Source organism: Pongo pygmaeus, chromosome 1 (assembly GCF_028885625.2).
Source record: "Pongo pygmaeus isolate AG05252 chromosome 1, NHGRI_mPonPyg2-v2.0_pri, whole genome shotgun sequence".
In the NCBI taxonomy this organism is placed as follows: domain Eukaryota; kingdom Metazoa; phylum Chordata; class Mammalia; order Primates; family Hominidae; genus Pongo; species Pongo pygmaeus.
The window spans coordinates 120779353-120794784 of NC_072373.2; the positions used below are offsets into that span (position 1 = coordinate 120779353).

At 38.9% G+C, this 15432-nt stretch overlaps 2 protein-coding genes across 18 annotated transcripts in view; one reads left to right on the forward strand and one right to left on the reverse strand.

Moving 5' to 3' along the window:
• Positions 1-12439, forward strand: part of CLCC1 (chloride channel CLIC like 1) — a 31654-nt gene extending 19215 nt beyond the window's left edge. For 4 of the 7 annotated variants that reach the window (XM_054499867.2, XM_063664575.1, XM_063664576.1 and 1 more), the window contains 8 exons: positions 547-768; positions 988-1128; positions 3103-3196; positions 4488-4585; positions 4848-4994; positions 7187-7528; positions 9634-9957; positions 11795-12439. In XM_054499867.2, coding sequence (XP_054355842.1) covers positions 547-768; positions 988-1128; positions 3103-3196; positions 4488-4585; positions 4848-4994; positions 7187-7528; positions 9634-9912 — 1323 coding nt within the window. In that variant the 3' untranslated portion in view covers positions 9913-9957; positions 11795-12439. Of the gene's footprint in view, positions 1-546; positions 769-987; positions 1129-3102; positions 3197-4487; positions 4586-4847; positions 4995-7186; positions 7529-9633; positions 9963-11794 lie in introns of all 7 variants that reach the window. The other 3 variants (XR_008504267.2, XR_010126324.1, XR_010126325.1) reach the window with 1 other exon arrangement.
• Positions 12440-12544: 105 nt separating this feature from the next.
• Positions 12545-15432, reverse strand: part of GPSM2 (G protein signaling modulator 2) — a 57780-nt gene continuing 54892 nt past the window's right edge. For 7 of the 11 annotated variants that reach the window (XM_054490391.2, XM_054495559.2, XM_063664568.1 and 4 more), the window contains one exon: positions 13794-14488. In XM_054490391.2, the coding sequence (XP_054346366.1) occupies positions 14249-14488 (240 nt within the window). In that variant the 3' untranslated portion in view covers positions 13794-14248. Of the gene's footprint in view, positions 12882-13793; positions 14489-15432 lie in introns of those variants that run through there. The other 4 variants (XM_054491162.2, XM_054497653.2, XM_063664573.1 and 1 more) reach the window with 1 other exon arrangement.

The following is a 15432-nucleotide window of genomic DNA, read 5'->3' on the forward strand; positions in this document are numbered from 1 at the left end:
AATCAACTGTATTTTAGTGAAATTTACAGTATCTTTTTTGCGTAGAGTTCTAGAATTTTTAAATGTTTTTCACATGTATTATCTTTGGTTTTCATGTTGGCCTGTGAAGACAGGTGGATATTATTTTTTTTTTTTAGAGACAGGGTCTTACTCTGTCTCCTATGCTGGAGTGCAGTGGTGTGCTCATAGCTTACTGCAGCCTTGAATCCCGGGCACAGACAATTCTTTGCCTCAGCCTGCTGAGTAGGCAGGAGCCAGGTGCACACCACTGCACACAGCTAGTTGTTAGAATTTTCTGTAGAGATGGGGTCTCGCTTTGTTGCCCAGGCTGGTCTTGAAGTCCTGGCTTCAAGCTGTCCTCCCACCTTGGCCTGTCAAAGCACTAGGATTATAGGTGTGAGCTGCCTCGCCCAGGCTATTATTCTTATACATATGAAATACTGCAAACTAATATTTAGTTCCAAATGGGCTTTTGTCTTAAAATGGTTCACCAAGTAGTAATCAAATTCTTTTTCTATTGTTTGTTTTTTGGTAAATTTAATTTAGCCTGATGAAAACAAAGGCGATATGCATTATGATGCTGAGATTATCCTTAAAAGAGAAACTTTGTTAGAAATACAGAAGTTTCTCAATGGAGAAGACTGGAAACCAGGTGCCTTGGATGATGCACTAAGTGATATTTTAATTAATTTTAAGTTTCATGATTTTGAAACATGGAAGTGGCGATTCGAAGATTCCTTTGGAGTGGATCCATATAATGTGTTAATGGTAAGATGGGATGAGGGCAAGGGCAACGTCATTAAGTTTCCTTTTTAAAATACTTTCCAAACGCCACCATAATTATGTTAAGAACCTATACTAGGTCACTCATACCGTATTGATGAACAAGCCACAAAATTGTAGAAATGATTTTGTGCTTTGAGTCCAGTTCTTTTTAGCTGCCCTGAGTGTTTTTGGTGGCTGATTTCTGCTTCTCTCTGTTTTAAGGTACTACTTTGTCTGCTCTGCATCGTGGTTTTAGTGGCTACCGAGCTGTGGACATATGTACGTTGGTACACTCAGTTGAGACGTGTTTTAATCATCAGCTTTCTGTTCAGTTTGGGATGGAATTGGATGTATTTATATAAGGTATTACATGGATGGAGGGTATTACAATTTTAACACATTTATTCACAATGAAAGAAGACTCTAATCCATTGAGAGCAATCTTGCCTTGGATGTGTGTTGGAGGCAGTGATTCGAGGTGGCCCACGCTGGAGAGGAATTAAATGGACAATTCTTAGCTGACTGTTTTTTGATTCCTTGACCAGTTAGTGGGTAAAAAAGTTCAGTCCTAATTTTCATAACCCAGTTACTGTTAACATTTCGGCATCTAAGTCAGAATAAAGCCAGGTGGGTTGGGTATGGTGGCTAATGCCTGTAATCCCAGCACTTTGGGAGGCTGAGGTGGGCAGATCACTTGGTCAGGAGGTCAAGACTAGCCTGGCCAACATGGTGAAACCCTGTCTCTACTAAAAATACAAAAATTAGCCGGGCCTGGTGGTGTGCATCTGTAGTCCCAGCTACTCAGCAGGCTGAGGCAGGAGAATTGCTTGAACCTTGGGAGGTTGCAGTGAGCCAAGATCGCGCCGCTGCACTCCAGCCTGGACCACAGAGTGAGGTCCGTCTCAAAAACAAGGAAGAAAAAAAAAAGAATAAAGCTACGTGGATACATTTAAAAATTATCACGTAGGTAATTTAGGGTATGTCATTCTATGTCTTTGCTAGAAATGATACCAAAATATTATTTTTTAAAAATTAGGTTATTTTTTGAATAAGTGGTATATTCATGGCAGAGAATTTAGAAAAGACAGATACAAAGAAATTAATTTTTAAAATCACCTATAATTTTATCACCTAGAGAAAATCTGTCAATAGTTTGAGGTATTTCTTTCTAGATTTTTCTAGATTTTAATTATCTTTCAAAGTTGGGATCATACGGTATATAGAAATTGGAAAGGACCACTACTGTTCCCATTAACATAGCATAAATAATAATTATTGAAAGAAAATTTTAGATCTTTCTAGCAGAATGAGTCAAGTAGCCAAGTATTTTCAATGATTTCATCTGGTTAAAGCATTGTGACATTTCCTTAACCTTTTGCTCTAAGTATTATAGTATTTAGAACTAATTATTTACAAATTAAACGCAGATTCTGTGTGGAAGGAAAGTTGCTTGAGTATTGTCACCTCAATGATTGTATATTGGTCATTGTACTGGAAATTATCCAGTGCAAAATAGGATATCATCAACTATAAAAGAAAATAAGTAGTCATTTAATTTGTATGGCTAGAACTAATTGTTGTTGTTGTTGCTGTTGTTTTTGAGACAGTCTCACTCTGTCCCCCAGGCTAGAGTGCAGTAGTGAAATCTCGGCTCAGTGCAACCTCCGCCTCCCAGGTTCAAGCGATTCTCTTGCCTCAGCCTCCCGAGTATCTGGGACTACAGGGCCGTGCCATCACGCCCGGCTGAACTAATTTTTAAAAACAATATTTTTAGTAAAGTTTTCCTTTTTCATTATAATTACTTACAGAGAAGGCAATTGTAGTTAGTACTTTATGCTTACTTGTTGCATTAAGGCTGTACTTTTCCATGAACTGGAAATAACTACTCTTTACAAATAATATGTTTTCCTATAATCCTAGCACTTTGGGAGGCTGAGGCGGGCAGATTACTTGAGGTCAGGAGTTCAAGACCAGCCTGGCCAACATGATGAAACCCCGTCTCTACTAAAATTACAAAAATTAGCTGGGCATGGTAGCAGGCACCTTTAATCCCAGCTACTCGGGAAGCTGAGGCAGGAGAATCGCTTGAACCCGGGAGGTGGTGGTTGCAGTGAGCCGAGATTGTGCCACTGCGCTCCAGCCTGGGGGACAGGGCGAGACTCCGTCTCAGGAAAAAAAAGAGAAAAAATAGTAATATGTATTTTTTTAATTAAAACTTTTATAACAGTCTGGTTTGGATGAATGGTAAAGACACTCTTTGAATGAAGGTCTTTTGCATGTGTAGGCCTAACCTTCATTGGTAACGGCCTCTCCTGGTTCCCTTTTGGTGTTGGTCAGCTAGCTTTTGCACAGCATCAGGCTGAAGTTGCCAAGATGGAGCCATTAAACAATGTGTGTGCCGAGAAGATGGACTGGACTGGAAGTATCTGGGGTAAGGTGTTTGTGCACTTGTCCTTATTTTGAATAGAAATTCTGAGAATGAGAGAACATAGAACAAAGAGAATGATAAAATAACAGAGGAGGCTTTCCATGACTGAATCTTTAATATCAGAAGAACATGCAAGAAGCATTTTAGATTTAAAACCAGTGACTTTTTGTGCTCATCTAAAGTCACAGGGAAGGAATAGAAGTTGTATATATGTTGGCTCTGATATTATCTGTCTTCCTTCATAAGACTGTGTGAAGGATCCTATGCTCGCTTTTGTTCATCTCGTCCTTTGCACAGTGTCTGGCATATTCTCAATAGAAGTTTATTAAACAAGTGAATGAATGTATATATGAATTAATATCCATCTTAAATTTAATGGCCTTATATTGACTTGTGAAATTTTATGTTATAGCTTTACTCTTTTTTAACTACGGGAAAAATTAGTTTTTTTATTCTTTCACATTTTATAAACATTCTCATGAATGTCCACTACCTTTGGTTGTATGTATCTAGCAATGGGGATGGTTTAATAATGTTCCAAGGCATTTTATAAATGCAAGTCCATGACTGACACAGAATTCTGCAGATGGGTTCCAAAATAAATGTTTCTTAAAAAGTTGTGGGAACTAAACCAATTCAGCCTTGCTTCCTGGCTTCAGTGGACAGTGAAATGCCTCCTCTAGCTCAGGCTAGTTTCCCAACGTATATAAGCCTGATTTGGAAAAATCAGAACTAATATTCCACTTTATTTTGTAAACTCCATAAAGAACTGACTTTTTAAATTAAAAATTTACTGAGGTAATTGTGGATTCACACAGTAAGAAATACTAGAGAGAGAGCCCACGTACTCTTTCCCCATTTTCCTCCAGTGGTAACCATCTTGCACAGCTTTAATAGTACAATATCAGAGCCAGGATATTGACTTTGATACAATCCACCAGTCTTATTTCTTTTTTTTATCTACCAGTCTTATTTCGACTTCCCATTTTACCTGTACTCATTTGTGTTTGTGAAGCATTGCTTTTAAAGTGTTTACCTTTTAGACATTTTTATAAAATACAATTTTTTATCTGGATAAAACATGTATAATTTGAATGGATTTTTAAAACATGATTTTGGACATAAGATGAAAAATTTAAAAATCAGCATTACAGGGAGTCTACTTAAAACTTAAGATAATTTAAAACTCATTGGTGGGTGGTCAGGGAGGGTCAAAACCAAAGTAATGTCTTGTTTGGGAATGAAATGCAACATTAAAAGAAATGATCAGTGTTTTGTCTGTTTCTCTAAACAGAATGGTTTAGAAGTTCGTGGACCTATAAGGATGACCCATGCCAAAAATACTATGAGCTCTTACTAGTCAACCCTATTTGGTTGGTCCCACCAACAAAGGTATAGCATATATTTTGTAAAAATTACTTAAAGTAAGTCAGAAATCCCTTGTATTTTAAAGAAATTTAGTGTTTGAGTCATTTTGCTAATAAGCGTTTGTCCGAGAGAAAATACTTTTGCACAGTGATTTTCACATTAAAAATGGCACAACAGCATTTTAATTTATGTAACATACTTTCAGCATCAGTACACAATGAATTTTGATGCATTCTGTACTTTAGTCCTGTGAGGAGAAAATTAAGTTGCTTTTCTCTCATTTTAGGCACTTGCAGTTACATTCACCACATTTGTAACAGAGCCATTGAAGCATATTGGAAAAGGAACTGGGGAATTTATTAAAGCACTCATGAAGGAAATTCCAGCGCTGCTTCATCTTCCAGTGCTGATAATTATGGCATTAGCCATCCTGGTTAGTATTAATATATTAGCACTGTTGGGCCAGGCGTGGTGGCTCATGCCTGTAATCCCAGCACTTTGGGAGGCCTAGGCAGGTGGATCACCAGGTCAGGAGATTGCGACCATCCTGGCTAACACGGTGAAACCCCGTCTCTACTAAAAAAAAAATAAATAAATTAGCCGGGCGTGGTGGCGGGCGCCTGTAGTCCCAGCTACTCGGGAGGCTGAGGCAGGAGAATGGGGTGAACCTGGGAGGCGGAGCTTGCAGTGAGCCGAGATCGCACCACTGCACTCCAGCCTGGGCAACAGAGCAAGACTCCGTCTCAAAAAAAAAAAAAAAAATATATATATATATATATATGTGTGTGTGTGTGTATATATATATATGTGTGTGTATATATATGTGTATATATATATGTGTGTATATATATATATGCACTGTCAGTATTTAGCAAGATTTATATTAAATCTTAGTATTAATATTAGTAATACTGGTTAGTATTAAATATTAGCACTGTCAATATTTAGCAAGATTTACAGAAAAAAAGGCAATGCTAAAATTATTGGGCTTCTTTGATGTTGTAAATCAGGCTAAGTCACGCTTAATGAGAAGGTGATTTTTAAGTGATACAGATTTTTTTCCTCCTCTCTGCCCCTCTAAATGATACAGATATATTATACTTACTTGTATATTTTTATAATCAAGAAAGTAGTTCTCTAGTTTGATTGCATATGTCGTAGCAGTGATTTAGAATAATAACCTCTTTTTAAATGTGTTCTTTAACCTTGGTAAATTAATACACAGGAAATAGGAAGTTGATTTCTGTCTCCCAGAAAGGGGGCCTTCTTATTTCTAGTCTGAGTTTTTGCAGCAGTGAGAAGGATAGAGCATTGAGTTTGACACAGAACCAGAAAGGGATGTGGAAGAACATGGGTATGCTGAGAAACAGTTTGGGGATCCAGGAGCAGACATTAAGAAGAAATATTACTCGTCAACCATCCATGGTCTATTCAGTGTTTTTTGTTATCGATTTTTTAGCTATTACCCAAGTAAAGCAGTTGTCGCATAAAACAAAAAGAACTCAGATGTGCCAAGGGAAATTCTCTTCCCTAAGGATACAAGATTCACTATCTCTGTTCACTTTGAAATCGTTTCTTTTTTGGTTTTGTTTTTTGACTTGTGATTACAGGATTATGTGGTTGACGGGTATTTTTTTGTTAGGTGACATTAGTTCTATCGTCATAGTTTAGTCTCTGAAACTGAAATTATCAGCAGAGTCTTCACCATCTGTTTTTGTTTCATGTGTTCCCTAAGGAAAGTTATGCTCTTTGACTTTTGCTGCTTCTGTCTTCAAATAGTAGTGTTTGAAAAACCAGTACAGAAATTTTCAAAGTTTCTGTTCTCAGGACCTCTTTGCAGTCTTAAAAATTGAAGCCCACAAACAGCTCTTACTTAAGGTGATTATATTTATTGATACTTACATATTAGGAGTTAAAACAAATTTAAAACATATGAGTACTGTACACGCAAGCACGCATCCCCTGAGTCTGAGTGAGGCTGTCACTCTAGCATCTGGAACGCTCCGTTGTACACTCAGGAGGGGACAGTGAAAAAGACAAATAATAATGTCTTTGTATTATGAAAAGTTTTGATCTCATAGATCTCCTGAAAGTCTCAGGTATCCCCCGGGGGTCCCTGGGCCACACTCTAAGGAACTGCTGCCTACTTTTTCCCATGGAATGTGAATCAAAACCTGCTGAATTTTAGCTGTAACTTAAGCCTAGTTTATATTTGTAAAAAGAAAATGTACAGGAGATTGTTTACATAATGATATACAACTTTAAATATTTTCAGCATTTACCTTATATGATGGGCATGAATCTAGAAACATGAATAATTATCAGACTAGAACCTTCTAATTTAAATATCTAGGCTTCAGCCTGCCATTGTTATAGTTCAGTCGAAATGTGTCTAGCTGATTAAAATGTCTACTGAAAGATTTATTAAGTTTTATTGGCCACTCTGGCCTTGTATTAATCTAAAGAGGTCTCTAATGAAAAAAAGTCAAATTAACATGTTTATGTCTATAAATGCCACAAGTAAGTTAAATTACATAACTTTGTTAGCACTCTGAATAAAATGCCTCATAACTTTTGTAAGTTAGCCATTGAGTCCTCAGGAAAATGTATTTCTTTTCCTTATAGAGTTTCTGCTATGGTGCTGGAAAATCAGTTCATGTGCTGAGACATATAGGCGGTCCTGAGAGAGAACCTCCCCAGGCACTTCGGCCACGGGATAGAAGACGGCAGGAGGAAATTGATTATAGACCTGATGGTGGAGCAGGTGATGCAGATTTCCATTATAGGGGCCAAATTGGCCCCAGTGAGCAAGGCCCTTATGCTAAAACTTATGAGGGTAGAAGAGAGATTTTGAGAGAGAGAGATGTTGACTTGAGATTTCAGACTGGCAACAAGAGCCCTGAAGTGCTCCGGGCATTTGATGTACCAGGCGCCGAGGCACGAGAGCATCCCACGGTGGTACCCAGTGTAAGTCAGCAACTTTTTTATTCTGCTGTCCCTTCATTACTGGTTCTAAATGCTTCTGGAAGAGTTCTGATTGTTTTTACTCTTTTACCCCTCACCCTTAATTATATCATGAGTGATATAGTCACTCACTCTCTCCCCTTTCTGGTCAAAAGTTAGTTCAGCTTCCTCAGAAGAAATAAAATTAGATTTAACTTTTATGTAAAATACAATATAACAGTAGTCTGTTAGAGCAGATGGTAATTCACATGAACCTTCATGGGAAGCCAGCATATGAGATGACAGAAATTTCTATCTTTGAAGAGATCAGAGAGAAGGCAGCACTGAAGGCCCGGAGCTCTAGGGAAGGTGCAGTAGAGCCCTAAAGGATTAGCTGGATGGAAGAGTGGGCTGGGGCCAGGGATCAAAAACATTGCTTCCCCAAATCTTCGGTGTCATTGGCTGGCTAGACTATACTTTTTACCTGTAGAATGGTGAGAAGTTTTTCACCATTATCAGTCTTTTAAAGGGACATTTCCATTTCTGTTTGAGAGAGGAATTTGTATTGTCATTTGAAATGTTTAAATTGCAGCTGTTAAACCTTTGAAATAGTTATGAGCATAACAGAATCTGGGAAATTATAGAATCCCTTCCCATAGTTTCATATAAATAAAACATATCTACATGTATCTAGAAAGATGGACCAGGCACGGTGGCTCACGCCTGTAATCCCAGCACTTTGGGAGGCCAAGGCAGGCGGATCACTGGAGGTCTGAAGTTCAAGACTAGCCCGGCCAACATGGCAAAACCCCATCTCTACTAAAAATACAAAAAAATTAGCCAGGCATGACGTGGTACGCACCTGTAATCCCAGCTACTTGGGAGGCTGAGACAGGAGAATTGCTTGATTCCAGGGGGCGGAGGTTGCAGTGAGCCAAGATCGTGCCATTGCACTCCAGCCTGGGTGACAGAGTGAGACATCGTCTCAAAAACAAACAAAACAAAAACTTAAGATGGTCCTTCCAGCTTTTATAGTTAGTAATTACCTGTCGCCTATCTCAGAAGTCTTCCAGTGACTTCGTATCTCACTTGAGGGGAAAGCCAGTATCACAGTAGCCTAGAAGCCTCCTTGGTCTCCCCTTCCCCTCTGGTCACCTCTTCTCCCTCCATACTCACTCTACTTTAGCCATAAGGGCTCCTGACTGTTCCTTGAACTTGAGAGCCTTTGTACCTGCTGTTCATTCTCTCTACAGTCTTCATTTATATATCATATGGTTACTTTCTTCAGGCCTTTACTCATTTTTATTATTTTTGGAGACAAGGTCTCACTCTGTGGTCAAGGCTGGGGTGCAGTGATCGTAGCTCATTGCAGCCTCAAAATCCTGGGCTCAACCGATTCTTTTGCCTCAGCCTTCGAGTAACTAGGACTATAGGCATATACGACCATGCCTGGCTAATATTTTTTATTTTTTGTGGAGATGGGGTCTTGCTATTACCCAGGCTGGTCTCAAACTCCTGGCCTCAAGCAGTCTTCTCACCTTGGCCTCCCAAAGTTATGGGATTACAGGTGTGAGCCACCATGCCTAACCATATCACTTTTTCAGACCACCCTAATTTAAACTGTAATTTGACCCTACCAGCCCACCCACATTCAGCACTCATCTCTTCTCTGCTTTTTTTACATAGCCTCTTTAATTCAACATATCATACTTGTGATTTTCTTCTAACCTAAATATAAGTTCCAGTGAGAACAGTTTTATGTATTTTGTTCCTGCTGTATCCCTAACACCTAGAACTTAATATATGCTCAAGAAATATTTGTCAAATGAATTATTCTCACCAGGCAAGAGAAGTTGACAATACTGATGAACAATTCTCTTGACCCCTTCTAAGCTGGGCCACTAGACCACCCAGTATATGCCCTAAGCGTTCCCACTGCTCCGTGAGTGTACTGTGGAGTTTGGTGAGGTATAATAACATTTATATAATTATAACCCAGCACCGGACCCTGGATTTGAAAGAGTTTGGAGCTTGCTACAACGGATTTGGGTGGGAACTTTTTAGATATGTTTGATTACTAAGACTTCACATTACATTAAACAGTTAAAATGTAATTTTGTACTTTATAGCATAAATCACCTGTTTTGGATACAAAGCCCAAGGAGATAGGTGGAATCCTGGGGGAAGGCACACCGAAAGAAAGCAGTACTGAAAGCAGCCAGTCGGTCAAGCCTGTCTCTGGCCAAGGCCAAGACACATCAGGGAATACAGAAGGTTCACCCGCAGCGGAAAAGGTCCAGCTCAAGTCTGAAGCCGCAGGCAGCCCAGACCAAGGCAGCACATACAGCCCCGCAAGAGGTGTGGCTGGACCATGTGGACAGGATCCGGTCAGCAGCCCCTGTGGCTAGAGGAACACCAGCACAAACAACAGCCTCAAGTCTCTTTCGAGCTTTGTAAAGTATACTCTTCACTTTCTTTCTCTTCTCTGCAAGAATTCTGATTACTACAAAGGTGCCAACTTCAACATTCACATTTCAACTTCAACATTCACATTTTTACTGACAATTAGAATTAACAAACACATGTTATATATGTAAAAGCTTTTAATTTCATCTTCTCTTTGATATTTACATCCCATAAAGTAAGAAGTGTTTATTTTAAGATGAACAGATGACAGGCATCACTGATTCTGGATAGTTAAGGAGGCCAGTTTGAATTGGGGACATTGAAAAAGAAATTTTATCATTACAGGCACTTACAGGAACCCACTAACCAATTTACATTGCCTAGTGGAATCCACTAGAGTTAAGGCCACCCACTTGATGCCTCCAGCATCTTCATGCAGCCATGAAGTATCGTTACCAGGATCAGTCTGACACCTCAGCTTAATCTCTACGTAGGCTGCCCACAGGTCATTGTGGCTTTGTAGTTTCATCTTTTCCACAGCTATTACTACGCCTGCATCCTTATTGTCCCTTTTACTTTATGTTTACTTAGAGAAAACTGAAGACTGCCAGGGCAATTTAGATAACATAGCTTGTTATATTGGTAATCTGTTTTACAGAGTCAGTCGACTGAAAATGACTTTATTCTTTTCCCCCACCAACTGAAGTGCATGGGCTTTTTATAAGACCTATTTTTTGTGTTACTCAGAATCCTACCAGTGGATACTATTAGATATTACCATATCTTAATTCATATTATAGCAAATCATATTGTCTTGTCCATAGGAAGTTTGCATTTTTAGAGATCTATACACAGAGAATACCATGATGAGGAAGAAGAGAGTTGGGTGTCTTCCTTAACTGCAGACAGAACTTCAATCAGCACTTCACATTAGTCTTTCTGATTATCAAAAGCATTCCTCATTTTAAACTTTTTAAAAAGCAATGCATAAATGTTGTACCTGTCCTTAGCAGACTTCACAGACATCAGGTGTCCTTTGTTTTAACCATATTTCATACTACAAGTTATGTTCAACTGCTTACTAAAAGTGATACCAGTCAGGAATAAAGTCTTTAAATTTTCATGCAGATATTTGTATCCCAAGCACTTGCTTTTTCATTTTAATATGAAATGCAGAATACACATGTTTGGATCCAGGAAGTGTTACTATGTGCCTGTAACAATTTAATTTTAGGCCAGGTGCAGTGGCTCATGTCTACAATCCTAGCACCTTGGGAGGTTGAGGGAGGATGATCGCTTAAGCTCAGGAGTTCAAGGCTATGTACTAAAAATAAAACTAGCCAGGCGTGGTGGTATACGCCTGTAGTCCCAGCTACTTGGAGGGCTGAGGCAAGAGGATCGCGAGGTGGCAGTGAGTTATGATCGAGCCACTGTACTCCAGCCTGGGTGACAGAGCAAGACCTTGTCTCAAAATTATACATGTTAATAAATATATTCTAGTTTAATATTGTAAACATCTTTAAAATTTCATCAGAAAGGTTATTTTTTCTAAGAAGTGCAAAAGGATTTTAGGATTTTTAACACAGAGGACATGTAACAAATGAATCCTGACAGACACCTGCAGTTTAGAATAAATTTGTGAACATCCATGCGTATGAAGTGTCCTCTTGGGACAAGACATGTTCACACTGACTTGGGGAATATGCCTCCAAGGTGAGAGCTGTCTTTTGAACTGTGATCTGACTCTGAAAAGTAGTGAATGCCCCAGGTGATAGACTGTAACTGTGAGTGGAATTAATGCTGCTTGCATGCCTTTTAATCCAAAACCAAATGCTTTTAAAAAATTTTTAAATAAAATTTCACCTTTGTATTCTTTCATTACAGATATCCATTTGGGGATGAAGTCTACTTTGACAGCTAGCAAGGCAACGTGCAACTGCTGTTGAATGATGACAGCAATTCAGGAAAGACTTAAATATGAAAGCAAATTGAAGACATCAGGGCCAGTTTATTATCAGAAAAGAGATAAGACTTGTTTATTGACTAGCCAATATGTCATTAAAATTAAGGTTTATATTGTGAAGCTTTTTTGAAATTTTACTTTTTTTTGAGAGTTTTGCTCTGTCACCAAGGCTGGAGTGAGGTGGTACAATCTCGGCTCACTGCAACCTCCACCTCCCAGGTTCAAGCGGTTCTCCTGCCTCAGCCTCCCAAGTAGCTAGGATTACAGATGTGCGTCACCATGCCTGGCTAATTTTTGTATTTTTAGTAGAGATGGGGTTTCACCATGTCGGTCAGGCTGGTCTCGAACTCCTGACCTCAAGTGATCCGCCCTTGTCGGCCTCCCAAAGTGCTGGGATTACAGGCGTGAGCCATTGTGCCCAGCCTATATAGTGTGAAGCTTTTAGGAAAATCAGAACAGGGTAGACAGCTGTTAAAAACAATGTTTAAATGGAATAATGTTGAATGTTTATAGGCTGTAAGAACTACTGTATACACAAAATAAACTTTTTACGTTGTGGTTTGGTATACTGTCTTAACTGAATTTTCTTATAAGAACCCCATGAAACTTACTTACCTGAGTTTTTAAAATGCTATCCAGGACATCATACCTTATAGTATACATGAAACATAATGTAATCCAGGTTTTAATTTAGTACTTTTTTTTTTTTAGCTGAGCACTTAATGTAATTCCAGATTATGACTCTTAAAAAACATTGGCCATTTAGAGAAATAGTTCTATTTGCCCATCCAAATCACGTGAATGACTTTTTGAAAGAATAGGGGTCGATCCCATCCCAGCTGTGCACAATCAGAAGCAAGCAGAGTGGAACAAGTTGGCAACTTGTTCCAAGCGTGGGCTTTTTTTTGCAGTCTGTGATCCAGTGTTACTCCAGGACCCGGTCTGTCCCATACTTGTCTTTTGCTACCGTTACTTTGTTATCATCCCCTTGTAAACTGCCTTCAATATCTGGGATAAGGAAGACAAAGCTTAATGACAACTAAGGTTCTAGCTGACATCTTTCATATTTAATTTTCGTGAGTTTTCATCCGTTTTCTATTTATGTGTCCTAGGTTCTTGACCTAACCACATGGGTTTTTTTTTTTTATTTTTATATTAGAACTTAGAAAAGTTTGTTTTACAGCAGTATTATGGAACAGAAGAGACCATTTTAAATAATTTTTTTAAACAGCCCAAAACACACAAAAGATACTTGTTTTCTAGAGACAGGGTCTTGCTCTGTCACCCAGGCTGGAGTGCAGTGGCACGATCATAGCTCAGTGCAGCCTCCACCTCCTGGGCTCAAGTGGTCCTCCTGCCTCAGCCTCTTAAGTAGTTGGGACTACAGGTGTGTGCCAGCATGCTTGCTATTTTTCTTTTTTTTTTTTGAGATAGAGTCTTGCTCTGTCACCCAGGCTGGAGTCCAGTGGCTTGGTCTCGGCTCATTGCAATCTCTGTCTCCCAGGGGTTCAAGTGATTCTTCTGCCTGAGCCTCCCAAGTAGCTGAAACTACAGGCGCATGCCACCATGCCCAGCTAATTTTTGTATTTTTAGTAGAGACAGGGTTTCACTATGTTGGCCAGGCTGGTCTCAAACTCCTGACCAAGTGATCCGCCCACTTCGGCCTCCCAAAGTGCTAGGTTTACAGGCGTGAGCCACTGCACCTGGCTGCTGATTTATTTTTCAAAGACACGGGGGTCTTACTATGTTGCCCAGGTTGGTCTTGAACTCCTAGCCTCAAGCGATCCTCCTGCCTCAGCCTCCCAATGTGCTGGGATTACAGGAATGAGCCACCATGCCCAGCCCAAGAAGTAAGAGTTTCTTTTATACTGACTTTGGCCTAAAAAAATAGATTTTCATGGAGGAAAAAAAAAACCTAGATTTTTAATAAGACTATTTTATATACTTTTTTACATTGATCAAGTACATTATTTTTACTAAACAACATTGTTTCCCACTACATCCATGGTTATGGATAAAAAAAGCCATTGTCAAGATTTTAAAAAATTATTTCCATAAAAGGATTAAATTCTAATCTGTGATTCACTTAACTTCCTACTTTACAAACACTAGGTAAAGTAATCTAACAAGCTGCCAAAGAACACATCCCAAGTAGTAATCACAGATGAAGAAGCACCTTACAGGACACCTCCACCCTCAAACGCACGTGTCCAGAGAAGTATTAATGTCTTAATAGACTACTGAAGGTTAACTATTTACATCATTCTAAAAATATTTTAAGCTGTATTACAGTGCTATAAATTCTCCTTTTAAGGAAAAAAGTAATAGGTTGTTTCCTTACCGTGTTTGAAAGGAAAAAAGTATATCCATAGTAACTAATGGTCTGCTGATTTTTTCTCTGAATTTTTAAACTCCAACAAAGCATTACTTTGCAAAAAGTCCTTTAGCCCAATGTCAGTGTCTCTGTTTTGATCTCTTTGTAAAAGAACTCTCTGTTCATCCATTCTCTTTGCCTGGGACCGTAAAATAAGGCTGAAAAAGTCTTCATCTGGTACTGTCGGACCCTTTGTGGTAGCAGGTGGTGGAGCACATCTTTGATCATCTAATCTGGCTCCCTAAAAGTTTATGAGAGAGATTAAAAGACATACTGTGGGAAAGAAAGCACCAAGCTATGTTATATCTCTCAGTCATAACAAGAAAACGCAGTTGTAAACTTTTATTTGGGGCTTCTCAGAAATTAATCTTTGTTTTTATACTGTTCTATTTAGTTCCCAGCCTGATTTCTGAAAGAAATAATCTTTAAACCTGAAACTGCATAAAATTTTTCCTTTAAAATGGCTTATATAGGTATAGCTGCTTCATTGGTTTAGTACGTGCATTATGTTAAGTCATACTGTTTTAATTATAATTGGTCACAAGGAATAATCTGAGATAAAATACAAGGTCAACTGTATCTAAGTATGACAGTTCAAGGTTATAATCTAACAGGCATCAACAGTGTAACTTAACAAATCTTTAGAAATATGTACAAACTCCATGAGGAACTCTTAAAAAATCGCGTCTTAGGCTAGGGGACAGCAAACTGTAACCCAGTGCCTGCTTCTGTAAATGAAGTCATTTTCATTTTTCCATCAATACATTTGTTTATATACTATCTGTATGGCTGCTTCCCTACTAAATGGCAGAGTTGGGCAGTTGCAACAGAGACCATATGGGCGGCAAAGCCTAAAATATTTTCTATCTGGCCTTTTACAGAAAAAGTTTGCCTGCCTCTGTCTTAGGCTGTTAAATCTGTTAAGAAATAGCCCAGACTGAATTTTTTTTTTTTTTTGAGACAGAGTCTTGCTTTGTCATCCAGGCAGGAGTGCAGTGGTGTGATCCTGGCTCACTGCAACCTCCATCTTTCAGGTTCAAGTGATTCTTCTGCCTCAGCCTTCCAGTAGCTGGGACTACAGGCATGTGTCACCACACCCGGCTAATTTTTGTATTTTTAGTAGAGATGGGGGTTTCACCATGTTGGCCAGGCTGGTCTCGAACTCTTGACCTCAAGTGATCCACC